The sequence below is a fragment of the Mobula birostris genome, chromosome 19 (genome assembly GCF_030028105.1).
Source record: "Mobula birostris isolate sMobBir1 chromosome 19, sMobBir1.hap1, whole genome shotgun sequence".
Classification (NCBI taxonomy): domain Eukaryota; kingdom Metazoa; phylum Chordata; class Chondrichthyes; order Myliobatiformes; family Myliobatidae; genus Mobula; species Mobula birostris.
In genome coordinates this window covers 13,861,846-13,884,601 of record NC_092388.1, presented here as the reverse complement: position 1 = coordinate 13,884,601, position 22,756 = coordinate 13,861,846, and the positions used below count along the sequence as shown (strand labels likewise).

Sequence of the window (22,756 nt, the reverse complement as noted above, 5' to 3'; positions counted from 1 at the left end):
TGCCATGCGAATGTTCCCTGAACATTTGCCACATTTCTGCCATGCATTTCCCTGTGAACATTTGCTCCCAATTTATCTCCCAAGTTCCTGCCTAAAAGCTTCATATTTCCCCCTACCCCAATTAAATGTTTCCCAAATTGTCTGCTCCTGTCCCTCTCCAGCACTATGGTAAAGGAGACAGAGTTGTGATCACTACCTCTGAAACGGTCTCCCACCGAGAGATCTGACACCTGACCAGGTTCATTTCCCAATACCAGATCATGAACAGCCTCTCCTCTAGTTCGCTTATCTACATTTTGCATCAGGAAGTCTTCCTGAACACACCTAACGAACTCCACCTCACGAACTCCACCTCATCTGAAGTGGAGTTAGGATTAGTAAATTGTGGGCATGTTATTTTGGAGCTGGAAGCATGGCTGACTCCAGCACCTCCTCGGACTGTGTTGGTTATTGATACAAATGGTGCATTCCACTGTATGTTTTCATGTGCATGTCACAAATAAATTTAATCTTTACACAGCGTTATGGTACCAAAGTCTTATTTATTTAGAGATACAACTTGGTTATCAGGCCTTTCTGACTCAATGAGCCCAGCCACACAATTACACCCATGTGACCAATAACCTACTAATACCCCATACATCTTTGGAATGCGGGAGGAAACTCACGTGGCCACAGAGACCCTGTGATCTGTCTCGGAGGCCGATGTCAGGCTGTCTTTCAGTCCTGGTAAGGCGGCAGGCCCCAATGGAGTACCTGGTAAGGCCCTGAACACCTGTGCCAACCAACTGGCGGGTGTATTTGAGGACATTTTCAACCTCTCATTGCCATGGTCAGAAGTTCCCACCTGCTTCAAAAGGGCAACAATTATGCCAGTGCCCAAGAAGAGAAGTGTGAGCTGCCTTAATGAATATAATCCAGTAGCACTCACATCAACGGTGATGAAATGCTTTGAGAGGTTGGTCATGGCCAAAATAAACTCCTACCTCAGCAAGGACCTGGACCCACTGTAATTTGCCTATTGCTACAATAGGTCTATGGCAGATGCAATCTCAATGGTTCATCACACAGCCTTAGATCACCTGGACAATGCAAACACCTATGTCCAGGATCCTGGTCGTTGACTGTAACTCAGCATTTAACACCATTGTTCCTACAGTCCTGATCAATAAGCTATGGAACCTGGGCCTCTGTACCTCCCTCTGCAATTGGATCTTCAACTTCCTAACTGGGAAATCACAGTCTGTGCGGATTAGTATTAAAAACTCCTCGCTGACAATCAACACTGGTGCATCTCAGGGATGTGTGCTTAGCCCACTGCTCTGCTCTCTCTAGACCCATGACTGTGTGGCTAGGCATAGCTCAAATGCCATCTATAAATTTGCTGACAATACAACCATTGTTGACAGAATCTCAGATAGAGATGAGAGGGTGTACAGGAGGGAGATATACCAGCTAGTTGAATGGTGTTGCAGCAAAACCTTGCACTCAATGTCAGTAAACCAAAGAGTTGACTGTGAACTTCAGAAAGGGTAAGACAAGGGAACACAAGCCAACCCTCACAGAGGAATCAGATGTGGAGAAAGTGAGCAATTTCAGCTCCTGGGTGTCAATATCTCTGAGGATCTAACCAGCTCCCAACATATCGATGCAGCTATAAAGAAGGCAAGACAGCAGCTAGTTTTCATTCAGAGTTTGGGGAGATTTAGTTTGTCACCTAAGACACTCAAAAACTCCTACAGAGGTACCGTGGAGAGCATTCTGACAGGCTGCATCACTGTCTGGTGGGGGGGGGGGGGTACTACTGCACAGGAACAAAAGAACCTACAGAAAGTTATAAAATTAGTTAGCTCCAGCTTGAGTACTAGTCTCTGTTTTATCCAAGAGATCCTCAAGGAGTGGTGTCTCAGAAAGGTGGTGTCCATCATTTAGGACCCCCATCACCCGGGCTTGCTCTTTTCTCACTGTTACCATCAGGAAGATGATACAGAAGCCTGAAGGCACACACTCAGCATTCAGGAACAGTTTCTTCCCATAAGACATACGAGCAGAATGAGGCCATTCAGCCAATCAATTCTGCTCTGCCATTCCATCATGGCTGATCCCGGATTCTACTCAAAGCCATACACTTGCCTTCTCGCCATATCCTTTGATGCCCTGACCGATCAGGAAACTATCAACTTCTGCCTTAAATACACCCACAGACTTGGCATCCACCACAGTCTGTGGCAGAGCATTCCACAGATTCACTACTGCCTGGCTAAAAAAATTCCTTCTTACCTCTGTTCTAAAAGATCATCCCTCAGTTTTGAAGCTGTGCCCTCCAGTTCTGGATAGCCCACCAAAGGAAACATCCTCTCCACATCCACCCTATCTAGTCCCTCTGTCATTTGATATTTGATTCCTAAATGGACTTTGTATCCATGAACACTACCTCATTTTTACTATTTGTCCTTGCACTATTTCTGATTTAACTATTTTATATATATATATATATATATATATATGTGTGTGTGTGTGTGTGTGTAAATGATTAATTAATTTTCTCTATATTATGTACTGCATGTACTGCTGCTGCTGTTAACAAATTTCATGACATATGCCGATGATATTAAACCTGATTCTAATTCTGATTTTAGTGTTCTATTTTTTTCAATGTTCTAAATAGGGGAAAAATAATCAAATTCCTTGTTGCAAATACACAGGAATGAATGTGTTTAGTTGTGCTTTTCAAAAATATTTTTGCTTTAATTTTTTCTGTGGCTCAGGGAATATTCCTAATACAATGTGCTCGAGCCATCCTTCTCATAAACGCTCCTCTCCAGATACAAAGTATAAAATTCACTTTCTTACAATGGTCGAGATGCCAATTAGGCATAATAGTTCTCCAAATAGTACTAATAAAACTCAAAGCTATATTTTGGGCCATGCATGGCACCCTTTTCAGACCAAAATAGAAGGCAAACTGGTGTTTTCTTAACCAAGATGGCATGAAACAAGTCAACCTTTAAAACTAATTATATTACCTTTCAAACTTCTTCAGTAGTATCAGAGCTCGTCCTGTGCCCTTAATTTTTTCAACTGTGCTTTCTATAAATACCTTGAGCTGGCTCTGTGCAAGGAGAACATTTAAATTCAGATTGCAATAATGGATGTGGACAATTTGAAAACCAAACTTTTACTTTAGTCTTAAAACAATATACAATGCACTTAATCAATCACAATAAGGTACTTCAGATATCCTAGCAGATAGCCCATAATTAGACAATTCCAGATTGAGAGCTGCACTATTCAGTCAATCCTCCGCACTGTTCAGATAGACTCTTTATGGAATTCACAGGGATCATATTGATTTCCAAGCTTTCAGAATGGAAAATATAACAACTGAAGATCTGTCATATTCATGTGCTTGACCCAGTGAAATCAAAGGGGAAAAATTAGCTATCAGGAGAAATATACAAATATACTTTTGCTTGATTAGTTTGTGTTTTAAGTGCATGTTTAAATGCACACATTTGTGCTTTTTTAATCTTCTGAAAGTTATTTTAAATCATTTTAACTTTTTTTCAGCAGATATCCTGAGTGAATTTCTAAATACTGTACTTTCATGATCAAGCATTCTATAAAACAAATGTCAAAGATATTCATAAATATTCCATTAAAACTGCTGCTACCTGATACATGAATATTACTGAATGAAGTTTAAAAGATGTAATGCTCCATAAAGTGTATTACTCCAGAGAGTGCTTCAGATTGTAACAGTGCAGTTAAACATTTCAAACCTCAAGATTAATTTCAAATTAAATGACAAATGATATTTACTAGGCTTAGAAAAGAAAAATACAAAAATCTAGACAATCAGTCTGAGAAACGTCTGTCTGACCTGAGAGATGTTGGAAGAAACTATGCAATTCATTTTTAGATTACTATATATAGCCAGGCATTCTATAAAGCAGTTGGTTATTTCTTCCCTCACAGCACCTTCGATACTTACATGCACATCATCAGTTTGCTTACAAAAATCATCATAATCTTGATCAAAATCAGTTTTCCTCTGGTCTAGGAAGTTGTATTGCTTTTTCTTCAAAACCATAACAATGCTCTGAAAAAACAGCACTCATTACTGGATTGGTCATGTTTGCAAAGTCAATAAATTCCCCAATATATAATTTTAATATCCGGATTCTGTAACTTCCCTATTTTTTCATTTGAACTTAAGACTCAATCAGTTATATTTTTCACAGAGTCTCTCGCTTTTGAGACAACGAAAGATACTTACCATTCATTCCCATCAGCTAACTATGCTTCAATAGATCCATATAAAGAAGTCTGCTTCACAATTTTAACAAGTTACAAATGCTAAAATCTTTAAAGATACACAAAACATATTAAAACCGTGCTCTCCCCATTTCGACAAATAAACAGGTGCACAAAGATTAAAGTATAAAAAGATATTCTAGAAATCTTTCTGATTCTTTTAGAAAGTCAAATTATATATGTTTTCCTCTTCTAGGATGCTGCCTGGTTTAGAGGGCATGTGCTATCACAAGAGGCTGGATAAAGTTAGGCTGTTTTCTCTGGAGCTGACAGAGGTTTACAAGATTAGGAGAGGCATCAAAAGAGTGGACAGAGAGAATCTGTTTCCCAGGGTTGAAATGTCTAATAACACAGGGCATGCATTGAAGGTAGGTTCAAGGGGGATGTAAGGGGTATTTATTTTTTTTATTCAGAATATCAGGAATGCCCGGAATGCACTACCTGGTATGGTGGTGGAGGCAAATACATTAGAGGCCATTAAGAGATGTTTGAATAAGCACATGGATGTAAGGAAGATGGGGGGATATGGACATGGTGTAGGTAGGAGGGATCAGTTCTTGGGTGGTTTTGATTTGCTTTTTAGCTAGATCGACACAACATTGTGAGCTGAATGGCCTGCTCCTGTGCTGTACTCTTCTATCTTCTATAACATGGCAATGTATTATTCATTGGTTTGAAAGAATCAACCAGATTTGATTCCTTGTAACATTGGCCCTCAAGTGGGTGGTTATCAACCTTCCAATTCTGGGAAAAACCTGATCAACTTTGACAAAATAAAACTTTACCCCCAACTCCCCAAACCACTTTCTAGGCAGTATGATTAAAAACAATAATGAACTAGAGGCACTGCACCTTTCACTGCAATTTGAGAATGAAAATAATTAATTATCACAGCAAAAAAATTGACTGGAAGCATTTCTTTACACTAAACAATGCTTCAAGAAAGTACCTGAAATTGGTGGGACAGAGCTTCCAGTCCTTCAATCTTAGAATCCTGGAGAGCAGAGTATGCAGATATAGTCCTGAATATACCGATAATCTTATTCAGGCGCCTTTGAAATGTATCAAATTTGCCAAAGATGTACATTTCACTGAAATCAAACTGTCGCTCTGCTGGGCTTTCTTCAAGTTTTTGTTTTATTTTATGAAAACAGCGCTGATATTCCTGCAAAATATGAAATACACCATCTTGAAAGGCAGAAACTTAGATTTCTGCACTATATCAGCATGCTTGGAAATCATTCTGTACCTGTTACAATCTGGCAATCTGTGACATAAGCAAAATCCAAATATCTGGGCTATGCAGTGCTTGAACAGAAGTTTCTACTTAGAAAATATTGCTTTTGTACTCAATTCATGGATGTCTAGCTCTTCTTTCACTATGACCTTGACCTTGTTAACTCCAATATTTTACTTTCATAGATACAGCACACACTAGACAATACTCATGGCATTAAGCACTATGGTAACACTTTTTTTTATTTTATTAGGAATGGAATTACTGTTTTGAAATATGTCTGAAAACTGCAAAGTTTAAAACTTTCAACTCACACTCTGAGTATGTTGCCTTACTGGGATTAAGGAGTCACCCTAACTGCTGTACTTTAATTCAACATCTGAAGCTTTGACTACTTCCATTGAAGAAAGTAAAGATAAGCTGAGATGCAGCACGGAGCATCATAGGAAGTCATTCCTGCCTGTGGCCATCAAACTTTACAACTCCTCCCTCGGAGGGTCAGACACCCTGAGCCAATAGGCTGGTCCTGGACTTATTTCATAATTTACTGGCATAATTTACATATTACTATTTAACTATTTATGGTTCTATTACTATATATTATTCATGGTGCAAATGTAACGAAAACCAATTTCCCCCGGGATCAATAAAGTATGACTACTATTACTACTACTACTGCTACAAGCAATGGATGCACCATAATAACATGACCTTAAAAAGAGAAATCCTTGCTAAAACTTAAATTGAAAAAATGAAGGAGTCAAGAACAGTAACAATATTTAAGAAACATCTGGAGTAGTATTTGAACCTGCAAAGCCTAGTGGGGTATGGAATTAATGCAGGTAGGTGGGATTAGGACAAACAAGCATGATAGTCAGCATATAATGCTTTCATTTGAAGTAATCTCATTGAATTCATGGATATAAATGAAAGCAGAAAAGGTTAACACAGGGGATTTAATAGCCTCAGAATTAGACTTCATAGCTCCAGCTGTTTGGATCCTGCAAGATACCAAACCAGTTTCAACAATGGCAACCAATGCAGGTTTGTCCCATTTACTGTGTGAAACATACTGCTCTCCATGCCAGTCAGCGCACTAGTTTGTGCCAGAGTAACATCGACTGAAAGTAAGCACAGTTAGGCATACTTAAATGGCAATCGTCATGCAACGCTTCAGAATAATTGATGTGAACACAAAGTCAACTTATAAAAAATACCTAACACATGACATGTATTTAAATACAAGACAGATTAAAATATTTAAATGATTCATAAACATTTGCACTTGATAAGCCCCACTGGAAAAGAGGAACCAAAACTGCAGCAAAAATATTAATGCAGCAACTTAAAAAGAACATTTATTAAGATAAAGTCTGTAGTGTAAGAGCATGATGAGGTGTTCTCATACCATTATCTGGAAGAGTGCAGTTCCAACAATATTATTGAGGGCAAAATAAAAACTCCTGCCTGACTGGCATTCCCACCACCAACCAAATCAACATGATTATTATACCATCTACAATACATGCACGTCATAGTTCTTCAAATAGGCTTCTTCATTAGCATCATACAAGCCTGCAGAATCACCTGCCTAGAAAGACACTGTCACCAAACTGTTAAGTGACATGCTATGCACACCTAGTGGCAAAAGTCCCATGCTCAAAAAGCAAATTTGTTAAAATAAAAAGCTCTTGTGTGCAAACTTACATTGATCCAATAATACATAAAAAAAAAGTAGTTTTAAAAGAATCAGCTGTTTTAGGACAGTGTTGTTACCTGGTTTAAGTGAATTGCAGACTTTAGTTTTTTAACTACCACTTCCTGTGGTTGATCCCAAATTGTAACAGTTCCATTATTTGTTATGTATGTTTTGCAGGCAGTTATCATCTGATTGGTCACCTGAAAATCAGCAACAAAAATATCTTAACTCAAGAAGAAAAATTTTCACTTTCTTCAAGGTTTCATTGTCTTGATGTAACGTACAAAATGCAAGTTAATAGAAAACAAAAATATGTAATGTGCCCACTGGAGAATATGTGATCAGTGTTGGCTTCTTTCTGCATTTTCATTTGACAGAATCTTAATTCAAGATTTAAGATTGTTTAGTGTCATTCATCAGTACACAAGTATAAAGGAGAATAAAATGATTGTTACTCCAGATCCGACGCAGTATAAAAACACACTAAGCATAAGGAAGACAATACAAGTGCAATTAATATAAATACATAAGATTAGTTTATATACGGTACATAGACCGATTGTATGTACAGAAGTTGACTCCAAGAGGAAATGATAAAGTCATTGTGGTGGATTAATAATAGACCAAAAACAGACTAGAATATAATTTTAGTACAATACCTTTACAAATAAAGAGGTAATCTTTTCTGAAGTATTGTAGTAGCGGGAGATGCTATGAATCATTCGAATTGCATTGATCAAGCCTGGAATTGCTTCCACCATGGAAACCTACATTAAAGTTTAAAATACAAGTCAATTTAAGTCCTGAAAAGAGTGCAATAACAATTTTCTCAACTGGTAAGATTATCATCATTTGAAAATACATATCAGGCATATCAGAATTCCTCTCATTTTCCCAATATTAGCTCAAAACTTCCTCAAGAAATGAATTCTATAATCTTTTTTTAAATCCAAAAAGCTTTAAAAACCAAAAGGGTTCACTCAAAGGGCGGTGTGTGTATGTGGAACAAGCTACTGGTGGAAGTGGTGGATGCAAGTTCAATAGCAACATTCAGAAGTTCAGATAAGCACGTGGATGGGAGGGCTATGGTCCAGATACAGGTAATGGGACTAGTTAGAATAACAGTTCAGCAAAGACTAGATGGGCTGAAGAGCCTGTTGCTGTGCTATGGTGCTCTATTGTGCAAGTCAGCCTGTTAAATTTTGTAACTTCAAAGCATTAAACTAATTCAAATGACAACACAGGAGTCCAAAATGTGCGTCCATCTTCGTTTTTACTTTAAGTGAGGTATGCACATGTCACGTAGTAGTGTCATGATGTATGCAATTCATGCATTTTTGCATATAACCACAATGAATTATATAAAGAATGATTAATCAAACAATTTATTTACAAGATTATTCAAATACTACTGAAATATTAAATACACAACAAGCCAGGAAATCATCTGGGATCTTAAAAAATACATCTTAAGTTCTAACTCTTCAGAGGTTCATGCTTAACTCATCCTGTCCTGATAATTGGCTTAAAACAAATGAGATTTCAAATTTGTAAATCAGTTTTAAGAACTTGCCCACTAATTGCCTATTAACTGTCCCAATGAGAATTAGGACTATAACATATACACGAGGCATTAGTTGAATATTAGAACTGTTAATGTAATGTCAATCAATATCCATGTGACAGAACAGAAAAAATGCACAGTGGATTTTGGCTAATTGGACTATCAGTTAATTGTGGCAGCTACTTATCTGGAACAACTCTTAAAGAACAAAAACTGATTGAGAAAACAGCCAGGACTCCCGTCGTTTATTTGAGACAGGAGGCTGTTGCCGAACAATTTCTAACTAACATTAGTTGTGTGTACTTGTGTTACCTCTAGACGCTATACCATACTCAGAGTGAACGTTTTTAAATAGCATCTGTCGCATGTACTTCTGTTCAAAAAGCAGTTATTTGTGTCACTGATCGTTGGTGAGAAATACGCAGTCAAACAAATTAGAACACACACAAAATGCTGGAGGAACTCAGCAGGTCAGGCAACATCTAAAGAAACAGTCGGCATTTTGAGCAGAGACCTTCAGGACTGAAATGGAAAGGGAAAGACATCAGAATAAAAAGTTGGGGGGAGGAGAAGGTGGCTAGCTAGAAGCTGATAGGTGAAGCCATGTGAGTGGGAAAGGTAAAGATAAACAAAGAGATACTTTATTGATCCCAAAGGAAATTACAGTGTTACAGTTGCATTACAAGTGCACAGATATATAAATATTAGGAGTAAGAAAGAATAAAATTAAGTTACCTCAAATAGTCTAACAGAAGGGGGTCATCACTTCCCCGGTTATACAGTGGTGCTAAAATGTTTGTGAACCCTATAGAATTTTCTCTATTTCTAAATAAATAAAATCTAAAATGTGATCAGATCTTCACACAAGTCCTAAAATTAGATAAAGAGAACACAATTAACTACATAACACAAAAAACATTATACTTTTACATTTATTGAGAAAAATGATCCAATATTACATGTATTTGTCAGAAAAAGTATGTGAACCTTTGCTTTCAGTAACTGGTGTGACCCCCTTGTACAGCAATAACTTCAACCAAACGTTTCTGGTAACTGTTGATCAGTCCTGCACATCGGCTTGGAGGAATTTTAGGCCATTCCTCCTTACAGAACTGCTGTAACTCTGGGATGTTGGTGGGCTCCCTTGCATAAACTGCTTGCTTCAGGTCTTTCCACAACATTTCTATAGATTTCTATAGATTTAAGGTCAGGATTTTCAAAATACTTGTCCATTCTAAAACACAAATTTTCTTCTTTTTAATCTATTCTGTTGTTGATTTACTCTTGTCTTTTGGATCGTTGTCTTGTTGCATTATCTAACTTCTATTAAGCTACCCTGACATTCTCTCGTAAAATGTCTTGATACAATTCTAAATTCATCTTTCCCTCAATAATTGCAACCTGCCCAGGCTCCGAGGCAGCAAAGCAGCCCCAAACCATGATGCTCCTTCCATCATGCTTCACAGTTGGGATGAGGATTTTGTGTTGGTGTGCAGTGCCCTTTGTCCTCCAAACATAGCAATGTGTATTTCTGCCAAAAAGTTCAACTTCTGTCTCATCTGTCCATAGAAAATTGTGCCAGAGTGTTGTAGAACATCCAGGTGTTATTTTGTGAACTTAAGACGTGCAGCAATGTTTTTTTTAAAAAGAGAGCAGTAGTTTCCTCTGTGGTATCCTTCCATGAACACCATTCTTTTTCAGTGTTTTTCTTATAGTGGACACATGAACAGAGACTTTAGCAAGTTCAAGAGAGGCCTTTTGCTGTACCCTTGAGTTCTTTTTCACCTCCTTTCAGCTTTACACATTGTGCTCTTGGTGTGATCTTTGCAGGATGCCCATTCCTAGGGAGAGTAGCAACAGTACTGAGTTTCCTCCATTTGTAGATAATTTCTCTTACTGTGGACTGATGAACACTCAGGTCCTTAGAAATGCTCTTGTGGCCTTTTCCAGCTTCATGCATCTCTACAATTCTTCTTCTAAGGTTCTTTGATCAAGGTATGGTGCACATAAACAGATCTTTCTTAAGAAGAGCAGTCTCTGTCAGTAACCTGACTTTGTGCGCCTTTTTATGAAGCAAGGCACCTCTACAATCCACACCTCCAACCTCATCTCATTGATTGGGGCACCTGACTCCAAGTAGCTTTTGTATAAGGCATTACCCCAGAGGTTCACATACTTTTTCCAACAAATACATGTAATATTGGATAATTTTCCTCAATAAATAAAGTATTATGTTTTTTTGTGTTACGTATTTAATTGGGTTCTAGTTTTAGGACTTGCATGAAGATCTGATCACATTTTAGGTCACATGAATGCAGAAATAGAAAAAATCCTACATGGTTCACAAACTTTCTAGCACAACTGTAGGTTGACTCATTATAGAGCCTAATGGCCAAGGGTAAAAGTTCTCTCTCACTTGGACAACAAAGACACTTATGCCAGAATCTTGTACATTGATTTCAGTTCAGCGTTCAATACCTTCATCCCGCAGAGACTAGTGGAGAAACTGTCGCTGCTTGGCCTTAGCACTGCCACGTGTCGCTGGGTTCTGGATTTCTTGACAGAGAGACCACAGTCAGTCCGTGTTGGCAGGAACATCTCTGACTCCATCACACTGAGCACTAGGTCCCCACAAGGCTGTGTGCTTAGCCCATTGCTGTTTACAATGCTAACACATGACTGTGCAGCCAGATTCAAGGAGAACCTGATCATTAAATTTGCAGGTGATACCACAGTGGTGGGGCTCATCAGCAAAAATGATGAAACTATGTACAGGGAGGAGGTCAAACACCTAGAGAGCTGGTGCAGGGATAACAACTTGATGCTTAATGTCACCAAAACCAAGGAAATGATCGTCGATTTCAGACAGTCTCAGTCTGAGCACACATCCCTCAGCATCAGCGGCTCCACAGTGGAGAGAATGGAAAACATCAAGTTCCTTGGGGTGCAGATCTCGGACGATCTTACCTGGTCCAGGAACACCACTGGGATTGTGAAATGGGTCCAGCAGAGATTGCACTTTCTGAGGAAGCTTAAACAAGCATCACTCCCCACTAACATCTTAATTACATTCTACAGAGGCGTGGTTGAGAGTGTGCTGACCTTTTGCATCACAACCTGGTACTCCAGCTGCAGTGCTGTTCACAAAAAAGCCTTGCAGAGGGTGGTTAGGGGAGCAGAGAAGGTTATTGGGGTCTTCCTACCTTCTGTCCAAGACCTCTTTCAGAGTCAATGCCTCCAGAAGACACGGTACATCATTAAAGACCCCTCACACCCCCTCCATGATCTGTTTGTTCTTCTGCCATCAGGCAAATGTTACAGGAGCATCAAAACTAAAACCACAAGGCTACTAAACAGCTTCCTCCCACAGGCAGTCAGACTGCTAAATAGCTGCTCCACCTGACTCTGCTTTGGACACTTTTAACTTGCACTGGACACTTATAACTGATTTTAACTGACATGTGGCTGTTGTGTTTTACTATTTATTGTTATGTTTATTATTTAGTGTTGCGTTTGTTATGTTATGATTGCACTGCCCCTGAGAAACGCTGTCTCATTCTGCCCTGCAGAACTGATGTATGGTTAGAATGACAATAAAGTTTTTTGTATCTTGAATCTTGAAAATGACCTCATAGTGCTCTTTGGAGCAGCACTTGTCTAACACTAAGAGTAATAGACAGCACTTGTCTATTACTAACAGTTGTCTTCGTCTATTACTAAGAGTGCTCCTCTGTTCAGCCAAGGTGGCATGCAGAGGGTAGAGAAACATTGTCCAGAATTGCCAGGATTTTCCATAGGGTCCTTTGTTCTACCACAGCCTCCCGTGTGTCCAGCTTGACTCCTAAACAGAACCAGTCTTTCTAATCAGTTTATTAAGCCTGTTGTCATCACCCGTGTTGATGCCATTGCCCCAGCACACCACCGCACAGAAGATTGTACTGGCAACAACAGACTGGTAGAACATGTTAAGGAGATCCCTGCATACCCTGAAGGACCTTGGTCTCCTCAGGAAGTACAGGCAACTCTGGCCCTTCTTCTACACAGCCTCTGTGTTAGTGCTCCACTCAAGTCTGTCACCCAGGTGCTCCCCCAGATACTTGTAGGTTCTCATCACATCCACGTCCTCATCATCAATACGCAGTGGTCCCCAAACTCCGGGCTGCAGACCGATACATTGCCGTGAAGAATGCAGCGGTACAGCAGTAGCCGGAACGCACCCAGCACACGTTTAAGAAAAAAGCTGAAATAAACAAGCTGATTAATTAGGTGCTGGGCGGCACCTGATACACTGCATTCTTTGCGGCAATGTAAGGAGTACATTCAGCCAGAGACTCATTCCACCAAGATGCAACACAGAGCATCATAGGAAGTCATTCCTGCCTGTGACCATCAAACTTTACAACTCCTCCCTTGGAGGGTCAGACACCCTGAGCCGATAGGCTGGTCCTGGACTTATTTCATAATTTACTGGCATAATTTACATATTACTATTTAACTACTTATGGTTTTATTACTATTTATTATTTATGGTGCAACTGTAACGAAAACAAATTTCCCCCGGGATCAATAAAGTATGACTACTACTACTACAGTCCGCGGCCCGGAGGTTGGGGACCACTGATCAATAGTAACAGGGAGCAATGCAGGCTCAGTCTTCCTAAAGTCGATCACTGTCTCCTTTGTCGTACTAATGTTAAGCTGCAGATGATTCAGCTTGCACCATTTGACAAAGTCCTCCACCAGGGTCCTGTATTCATCCTCCTGTCAACCCTTCTGAATTTTACAATGAAAATGAAGATTTCGAGAATGCAATCGTCAAAAGCATTGTATGAGGACATTATCTCCACCAGGTATCTGCGCTGATTTGTTCATTTACAGTCAAAACGTTGAGCTGCTAAACTGTGTTTCATTGCTCCACAACAATGACAATAAAGATAGTCTATTCTATTCTACTCTATTCTATTCTATTCTAAAGAAACACATCAGCGTACACTAGATGAATTCCTCCATCGATAACTATTAGGAGCTAATACACAGATCTATAGTACTGCTGTGGTATTGGTTGTGCTCTAATTTGTACTGTATTTCATTTAAATACATGATTGGTTACTCAGTTAAAAGGCAGTTTGCCTTTTTTTTTTAAATACCTTTTTAACTATTTCCATGAAACTTCAGCTAATTGGGCCAGCTGCTTAATTGGGCCAACATGTACTAGTCCTGACTAACAGGAGTCCACTGCACTAAATTACTTTTGAGAGTTTTAGGAAATGTTAAGATTTAAGTTTATAAAATTTTAAAAACTTCTTTTGCCCCTTTTTCTCATTGCTCTTGATCTAATTTCGTTCTACTAACAGCACACAGTCCAGCTTTGCTCATTATTTTGACTAAAAATTAAAGAGAGGTTAAGGATGAGCTTTATTTGTCGCATGTACATTAAAACATAGTGAAATGTGTTGTTTTTTGCTTTCTATACATGATTTGACTCTAATTCACCCACTCTCCCTATGTCTCCTAATTCTTTAAAATTACTGGTACTGCTTTTTCCCCCCGTTTTACTCCACTTTCCCTCAAGTTCATTGCGCTGCAAAGAAGAATTAAGTTTTAGAGATCATCAGATAATATGACGTGAGCTGATCCTGATCCAGCAAGATCTGGCCTGCTTTTCCAAATTACCAACCATTCAGCAGATGTGACATAAATACTGTATGCACTGCAATGGGGTAATGGCAGGATGAATATAGGTGGAATCTGCTATTACATCAAAAGGACATTCATGCTAAAAGAACAACTCAACCAACAAATGAAACTTGAAATCTGTGGCCACTTGCTACTTAACGACAGTGATTACGGAAAATCAATTCCTCTTCAGCTAAGTTACAAGGGAAATCATCAAAGCAACAGAATTGCATCTCAGCAGTGAATAAACATGGTTTTTTTCCCCAGCTTCCTTTGACTGTAATCAAATACACAATAAGTTTATTACTATTAAAGTGATGTGCAATCTTGGCAGTTCAGGCTCTTAGATGACAGAAGAAACAAAAGTAGATTTTTTTTTGATGTATACCAACATAAATCATGACTTTAACCAACATTGTTACTTACAGGATCACTGTTGTATAATGGATCACAGAATTTCTCTAGTGTGTAAAGGTACTTCACATTGTCCTTAGCCTCATTAGCTGCATTAGTGATGCGAGTATCCAGATCTCGCCACGTCTATAAATATAATGCACAGATTTCAATTATGAAAACCACAATGATAAATCATTCACTGATGAGTTAAGTCATTAAATCATGATTAAAAGAAGGAAAATGTAATGCAACTTGGCAACATTTAATGATAAATAAACAGAAACACAAGATGTGACTATAGATAAAAAAGCAGAGGAACAGAAAGCAGTGATTTCGAGGATACTGGGTCCCAACTCAGTATGTCACATTTGTAAAATATTAAAATGTTCAGTTTTCATTCAGTCCTGCAAATGGATAAGGCCAGTAAGCTGTTTCTAACAATAGACCGTACACATAACAAAAACAGAATTTGGTCCCAGCTCTAGGGCCACAGACATTTCAAATTCTTTCAAGCCTCATACCAAATAATCAACACAGCACATTTTAAAATTATTGGGGACCACTCAAAAACAGAAAATATAACCTAGAACAGTAAAGAATAAGAACAGGCCCTTCAACCCGCAATGCTGTGCCAAACTAATTCAGTTAATCTTTAACCAAAAGATTGAAAGATCTTCAAAAGAAAATTCTTGCATCTTCTTAAGTTACTTATTTAGCAGTGGATAGCATCATTCACCTTGGCAAGGTCCCACACACTGTGGGCTCATCCAGAAGACGGAGAGGCATTGGATCCACAGTTTAGATTTGGAATTGGCTTGCCCGTAGAAGACAGAGGATAGTGATCAATGGAACTTATTCTGGCTGATATTCTGCAGGGATCTGTATTGGGACCTCTTTGTGTATATACTGTATGTGATTGGATGAAGATGCTGATCGATAGTTTAGTAAATTTGCAGACAATCCAAAGATCGGTGACATTGATAGATAATTGCTGAGCAGGAGGTGCCACAGTACTGTAGAAATTAGCACAACGCTTTTACAACTCGGGGGCAGAGTTCAAAGTTCAATTCTGGTGCCCTCTTAACAAATTTATACGTTTCTTTTCAAGTGTGCGTGGGTTTCCTCCAGGTGCTCTGGATTCCTACCACAGTAGGGTTAATTGGTCATGGTAAATTGTCTTGTGATTAGGCTAGGATTAAAATCAGTGGGTCGCTGAGCAGTGTGGCTTGGTGGTTCAGAACTGCCTGTTTCATACTGTATCTCTAAATAAGTAAGTAAATAAATGGACGCGAGGAGATATAGATTAATTGAAGATATGGGTGGAGAAATTTCAGATTGAGTTTAATCCAGCCAAGTGTGAGGAGATGCACTTTGGGGGATCAAATATAAAGGAGCAATATACTACTAACGGAAAGACCCTTAACAGTGTTGAAATGCAAAGGGATCTTGGGTTCCAATTTTAAAACTCCTTGACAGTGGCTGCACAAGTTGATAGGGTTGTAATGAAGGCATATGGCATGCTTGCCTTTATCAGCCGAAGCACTGTGTTCAGGAGTCAGGAAGTTATGTTGCAGTGCTATAAAACTCTGATTAAGCCACAGAGATATGGGGAGACTTGATAGAAGCTTATAAGATTATGAAAGGAATAGCTAGACAGCCAGTATGCTATTCCCAGGGTTGAAATATTTAATGCTAGAGTCACGCACTTAAGGTGCGAGGGATTAAGTTCAATAAAGATGTGCAGGGCAAAATTTAATTTCAGAGAGTTGAGGGTACATGGCTTGCACTGCCAGGGATGGTTGTGGAGGCAAATACAATAGAGACATTTTTAAAAGGCTCTTAAATAGGCATATGAATAAATGGGGAATGGTGGGATATGGTCTTGTGTAGGCAGAAGGAAATATTTTAGTCAGGCATTTAACTATTAATTTAATTAGTTCAGAACAACATGGGCCATAGGGCCTGTTCGTGTTCAGTACTGTTCTATGTTCTATCATTGTTATTAAACAGTGGTACCTCCACATTAGCAGCAACACTGTGAAACAGCGATTGATTAGAAAGGTAAGAAAATATCAATCATTTTCTAAGAAAAATTGCAGAAAGGGTAACTTATTGGTCTCTTGCATGGAGATTCCTAAGTACAGATGTGTTGCAATTTGTTGGTGGCGAAGCTGACTGAAGTGGCTTAAATCCAATTCATTGAGAGTCCCCTTCATTTCAGTTTCATTACAACGGCCTCCGCTGAATTTATTATCGACCTTTTCAATCTGTGATTTCTTATTAAAGTTAAACAAAATGAAAGACGAGTACATCACCTTAAGAAATTTAGATTTTGCTGTTGTAAGAACTCCAAGTACTGCTTTGACATTCTGACCCTTTAGCTGGTCCAGCAGATAATTGAACTTTGACATTCGCTTTCTCCAGTGATCCAGTTCAGCACGTGGCCCGAGGTCATCAGCTTCCTTACGCAGTTGTTCACCTTCAGCAAGGACCTAACATTGCAGAATTGTTGAATGGAAAAGTGCAAATTCAATATTCTATTAAAAATGCTTATCATCTTCACTTTGCCAGCATCTTGCCCAAAGTACAGAACAGAGATGAGGAGGAATTTCTTTAGCCAGAGGGTGGCGAATCTGTGGAATTCATTGTCATAGACAGCTGTGGAGGAGAAGTTAATGGGTATATTTAAAGTGGGGGTTGATAGGTTTTTGATTAGCAAGTATGACAAAGTTTACGGGGAGAAGGAAGGGAATGGGGTTGAGGGAAAATAAATCAGCCATGATAGAAAGATGGTGCAGGCTCGATGGACTGAACGGACCAATTCTGCTCCTATGTCTTATGATGTATACACCAGTCCCATGCTTCCCAACAGGATCTTGCCTGGTATTTCCTGCACACCTGAGAAGCATACTTCAGAAGGAACAATGAAGTGTTATGTTTCACACCTCAAAGCTATGCCCTGGAAGCCCCTGATGGCTTTACAGCTTGCTATCATTAAAGACTCCTAAACTTTTTTTAAAAAAGGAATATTATAACAGAAGTGTCAGAAAACTACTAAAGTTGATTAAAATAATTTTAAAAATGAACTAAAACACACATTAATGTAAAGTAACTGAAGAACTTGCTCGTTGCACTTTTTCCCATAGTATCAGTAGCATCAGTCAAGTGAAGTAATTCAGTGGCCAACCCACACTAGTTGAAAGCTTTTTTTGGAGGGAGTGGGAGGAGGAAAAGCAAAGGTGAAAAGGTGAACAACAGGAATTCTGCAGATGCTGGAAATTCAAGCAACACACATCAAAGTTGCTGGTGAACGCAGCAGGCCAGGCAGCATCTCTAGGAAGAGGTGCAGTCGACGTTCAGTTCTCCTTCAGTTAGTCCTGACGAAGGGTCTCGGCCTGAAACGTCGACTGCACCTCTTCCTAGAGATGCTGCCTGGCCTGCTGCGTTCACCAGCAACTTTGATGTGAAAAGGTGAACAGTTTCAAGTTCCTGAATGTCGACATCTCTGTAGATCTATCGTGGACCCGACATAATAACGCAACTATAGAGAAGGCATGCCAGCAGCTCTTTTTCATTAGAAGTTTGAGGGGATTTGGTATGTCACCAAAGACTCTAGCAAATTTCTACAGCTGTATCATGGAAAGTATTCTAATGGGCTACATCACTGACTCGTATGGAGGCACCAATGCACAGGATTAGTAAAAGCCGCAGAGGGTCATAAACTCAGTCTGCTCCATCATGGGTGCTAGCCTCCTCACCATCAAGAACATCTTCAAAAGGCAGTGCCTTAAGAAGGCAGCATCCATCATTAAGGATCCCAAATACCCAGGACATGCCACCTTCTCATTGCTACCATCAGAGAGAAGGTACAGAAGCCTGGAGACACACATTCAATGTTTTACGAACAGATTCTTCCATTCCACCATCAAATTTCTGAACAGTCCATGAACCTATGAACACTCATTCAATATTTTGCTCTCTTTTTGCACTGATTGTATATTTCATATTTCTTATTGCAACTCATAGTACATTTTTATGCAATGCACTGCATTATAGTTGCTAAACAACAAATTTCAAACATGTGATTCTGATTCAAATCCACCTGCACACCATTCAGAGCATCAGTCCACCATTGCTGAAGTCACTGGAGTTCAGAAGCAATGATCTCCAGCTTGCCTTTAACTTCTATGTTGCAACATGTTTATGTACCTGATATCAGGCAATATGCTTATGTCAATATCTGAAATATACTGACAACAGTGTCTGATGGCTTGCAATTCCCTGCAGAAAAGCCACATGAAGGCATCTACGGTATTGATGCCCATTAAACCAATGAATCAGGGGTGAGGGGAGTGACCTACTCATTTCACCCGATCACTGAACACAACCTACGTACTCACTTTCAAGGGTTCTACATCTCATCATCTTGATCATATATATTTACTTATTTATTATTATTATTATTTTGGTTTTTGAATTTGCAGTGTGTTTTCTTTTGCACATTGGTTGCTTGTCAGTCTTTGTGCATAGTTTTTTTACTGATTCTATTATCTCTTTGCTCTACTGTGAATGCCTATGTAGGTTTTCAAAAATAAAACTGCTGAGGCATTTTAATTTTTAAGAGAAACCATAACAACTCCTTTATTGTCCTCCAAACACGGAACATAGCGGTAAAAAACCATGTCATTAAGTCATCACGATAAAGTGATCCCCAATTCAATATGGGTGGTTGTGAATTACACATACCTTTCCACGTATTACATTACCCTACACAAGCCCTCCCAAGAATTCAGCAAAACTGGCATTGAGGGCCTGTCCGGAGATCAGGTGAGCCGCCTGGCTCAGGTCCTGTGTTCCATGGGTGGAATAACAGCAAGTGCCTCTGGCTCATCCAGGGGTGTGTTGATACACTTATGGTCATGTCTGTTGAGAGGCCAACCTGGCTGTCACGGTGTCAGGAATAAAATCATTTGGCACTCATAGCAGCTGACCACACACCAACTCAGCCACGGATAACTGCAGGTCCTCTTTTGGAGCAGTTCTGGGCCGCAGTAGGACCCACGGCAGATGATCATGCCAAACGCTCATCCGGAATTGAGGACCGTGGTCAGAAGAAATATTAGATAGGGTGCCAAACCAAACAACTCAAGTGCTGACGAACGCCCAAGTCATGTTCGCGACCATCATTGATGCTAGAGGAACGACCTCTGGCTACCTGGTAGTGCGGCCCACCATGGTAAGAAGGTGTGTTAAACCATGGGAGGGGAGAAGAGGACCAGCCAGGTCCACATTGACATGGTCAAACCATCGCTCAGGGATCTCAAAAGGTGCCAGTGGTGCCCGAACATGACAGCTAATTTTCACCCACTGGCACTCAACACAGGCTGCTCTCCAATCACGCAGTACTTTCCAGAAGAAAATAAAATCTAAATCTTTTACTACAGAGTTCATCACCCTTTGGAAGGTCTAAGAATATTTTACAGCCCAAATGGCAGAAGCTCAAGGAGGCCAAACGGGGTTATCACAGCCATTTTGGGAATGTCCTCCGAGCACACAGACACCTAATGGTAGCCCCTAACTAAGTCAACTTTAGAAAAAATTAACTTTACGGCTAAATGTGCCAAAAGATCTTGGATGTGTGGGGCCAGGTAATGATTGGGGGATGGTAACCTTGTTAAGGTGTCAGTAATCACCACATGAGCTACAACCATCAGACCTGGGGAGCATGTGGAGGGGCAAAGCCCAGAGGCTATTTGACCTGCATACAATGCCAAGTCTTTCCACGTTGGTTAACTCCGTCTTTGCAGTTGCCAGCTTTTCTGGATCCAAGTGCAGGCATGGACCAATAGGCCAGTTGTGGAAATGTGGTGCTTGACCCCATGTCTTGTGAATGTCGTGGAGAATGTGGACTTGGTGAGGTCTGGGAATTTGCCCAACCGTCGAGTGAACTGACATGCTGTGGTGCATGTGCTTGGCAGCTTCGTTGTGGGGAACTTACTGGGTGAGCAGGGTAATGACCCAAAGTCCTTGATATCCAGAAGCTGGCAGTTATTAATACTAACTACCCGTCCTTGGGCACATAGGAAATCTGCGCCGAGCAGAGGTCTAGCTACTTTAGCCAGGATGAAATTCTATGTTTAACATCATCCACAGAAACAGAGCATCACCTATCATGTCCCGCAAGTATGGACTTTCTGCCATTGGCAGCCTCCAGTGAGGTTTCATCGCTCTTTGACTTCTGATCAATAGGCAATGCTGGCAGCACACTCACTTAAGCACCTGTGTCACACAAGATGCATCACCTGAAAGAGTGTCTCTAACAAACAGTAGACAACCCTGGCAGCTGGAACCCACAATGTTCACAGACCTCTGATGCCCTGGTGCACCAGCATTATTGAAGCTGCAAGGCAGTCAGCACTTCTTGGAGTGTACCAAAGCGAATGTGGTAAAAGCAGAGACTTAGCGTTGTCTGTTTTGCAGCTACAGGTGTGCACGTGTTGGTGGCCCTGCCAAAGGGGCTTACTGAGGCAGGGAAAGGAGGAGGAATTATGCATCTCTGCCTGGCTGAGTGTAGACTATCAGCCATTTTAGCAAGCCCCTGAAAGTCCTTCACCGGTGCATTAGTGAGGGCTATGTGAACTTGATCAGGCATTTGCTGCATGAAGAGCTTTTTAAAAACAAAACAAGGATGGTGATTTCCCAAGAGAGACAGCATGTGGTCCATTAGCTCTGCAGGCCTGGCATCCCCTAGGCCAGGCAAGGAGAGCAACTGTTTGGCACGCTCAAATTCCAATAGTCCAAAATTCTGTAAAAGGTGAGTTTTTAGCATCCAATATTTATCGTGTTCAGGCAGGTGTTCAATCAGACTCAGCACTCTTGCTGTCATGGAACTACTGAGCACTGCTATTACGTAGCAATATCAGGTGTTGCCCATGGAAACTTCTTGCAGCACGAATTAGGCCCCAACTTGTACAAACCAGGCAATGGCATTTTGGTCCAAAACTATAACAATTTCAAAGTAACTGCGTTGGCCGACATGGTGAATAATACTGGAATCATCTTGGAGCATTGGGGTTATCATTATAGGTTTTTGCAAATAAATGGCAGAGGTATTTTCAGTTTTAAAGAAACTGTAACAACACCTTTAACATCCTTCAAACACATAACATAAAGCACGGGAAAAAAACTTAACGTCGTTACATGATATCAGATCAACCTCTTAAAGGGAATACCAACTAAATGTCAGTGGTTGTGAATTATGCATATATTTGCACCCATTGCATTACTCTTCATGTACAAGAAAGTGAATCTTAAGTATATGGTTACACATACCATGTACTTAGATAATAAATTTACTTTAAACTTTTAGTAAGTTCAAAATCTTCATCAGTTCTTCTGTCTGTGACAACTACTTTGGGCAACACTCCCCATTTGTCATTCATCTCTCTTGGTATTTTGACTGAAATGATAATTGTGCACCATTTTACAACCCCCGTGAGATCAGTTAGTTTTGTCCAATATGTCAAGAGTTTTCTTAAGTATACACAAAACTAGTTAATATTACCTGTTCAGTTTGCTTGATCCACACTTTAATGCAGGATTCAATTTTTTCTAATGCTTCAGTATTATTGACTACAGACAAATAATCCATCGGGCCTTTGAGAAGCCTCAGGTCAAAAGTTTCACATTCCTTCAAGTTCACCTGTAATTATAATTTTATAGTGACATATATAAGATTCAATTGAAATTAATTGCATAAATATTGATTAACACATGCTCAGTCAAAGATGAAAACAAAATTAAATTCTTTTGCCCATTATCTTACCAGTAATAATTTAATTATTTTTTAGTAAAGCTCCTGAAGCTC

General features: G+C 39.7%; 1 protein-coding gene across 2 annotated transcripts in view; it reads right to left on the bottom strand.

The window, feature by feature from the left end:
- dnah5 (dynein, axonemal, heavy chain 5) overlaps positions 1–22,756 on the bottom strand; it is a 211,710-nt gene that overhangs the window by 178,324 nt on the left and 10,630 nt on the right. The window contains exons 5-13 of one of the 2 annotated variants that reach the window (XM_072283263.1): positions 22,454–22,591; positions 17,205–17,381; positions 14,920–15,033; positions 11,296–11,373; positions 7,913–8,020; positions 7,331–7,453; positions 5,267–5,482; positions 3,995–4,102; positions 3,027–3,112 (exon numbers count right to left, since the gene is read on the bottom strand). In XM_072283263.1, coding sequence (XP_072139364.1) covers positions 3,027–3,112; positions 3,995–4,102; positions 5,267–5,482; positions 7,331–7,453; positions 7,913–8,020; positions 11,296–11,373; positions 14,920–15,033; positions 17,205–17,381; positions 22,454–22,591 — 1,148 coding nt within the window. The remainder of the gene's footprint in view (positions 1–3,026; positions 3,113–3,994; positions 4,103–5,266; positions 5,483–7,330; positions 7,454–7,912; positions 8,021–11,295; positions 11,374–14,919; positions 15,034–17,204; positions 17,382–22,453; positions 22,592–22,756) is intronic. The other variant, XM_072283264.1, reaches the window with a different exon arrangement.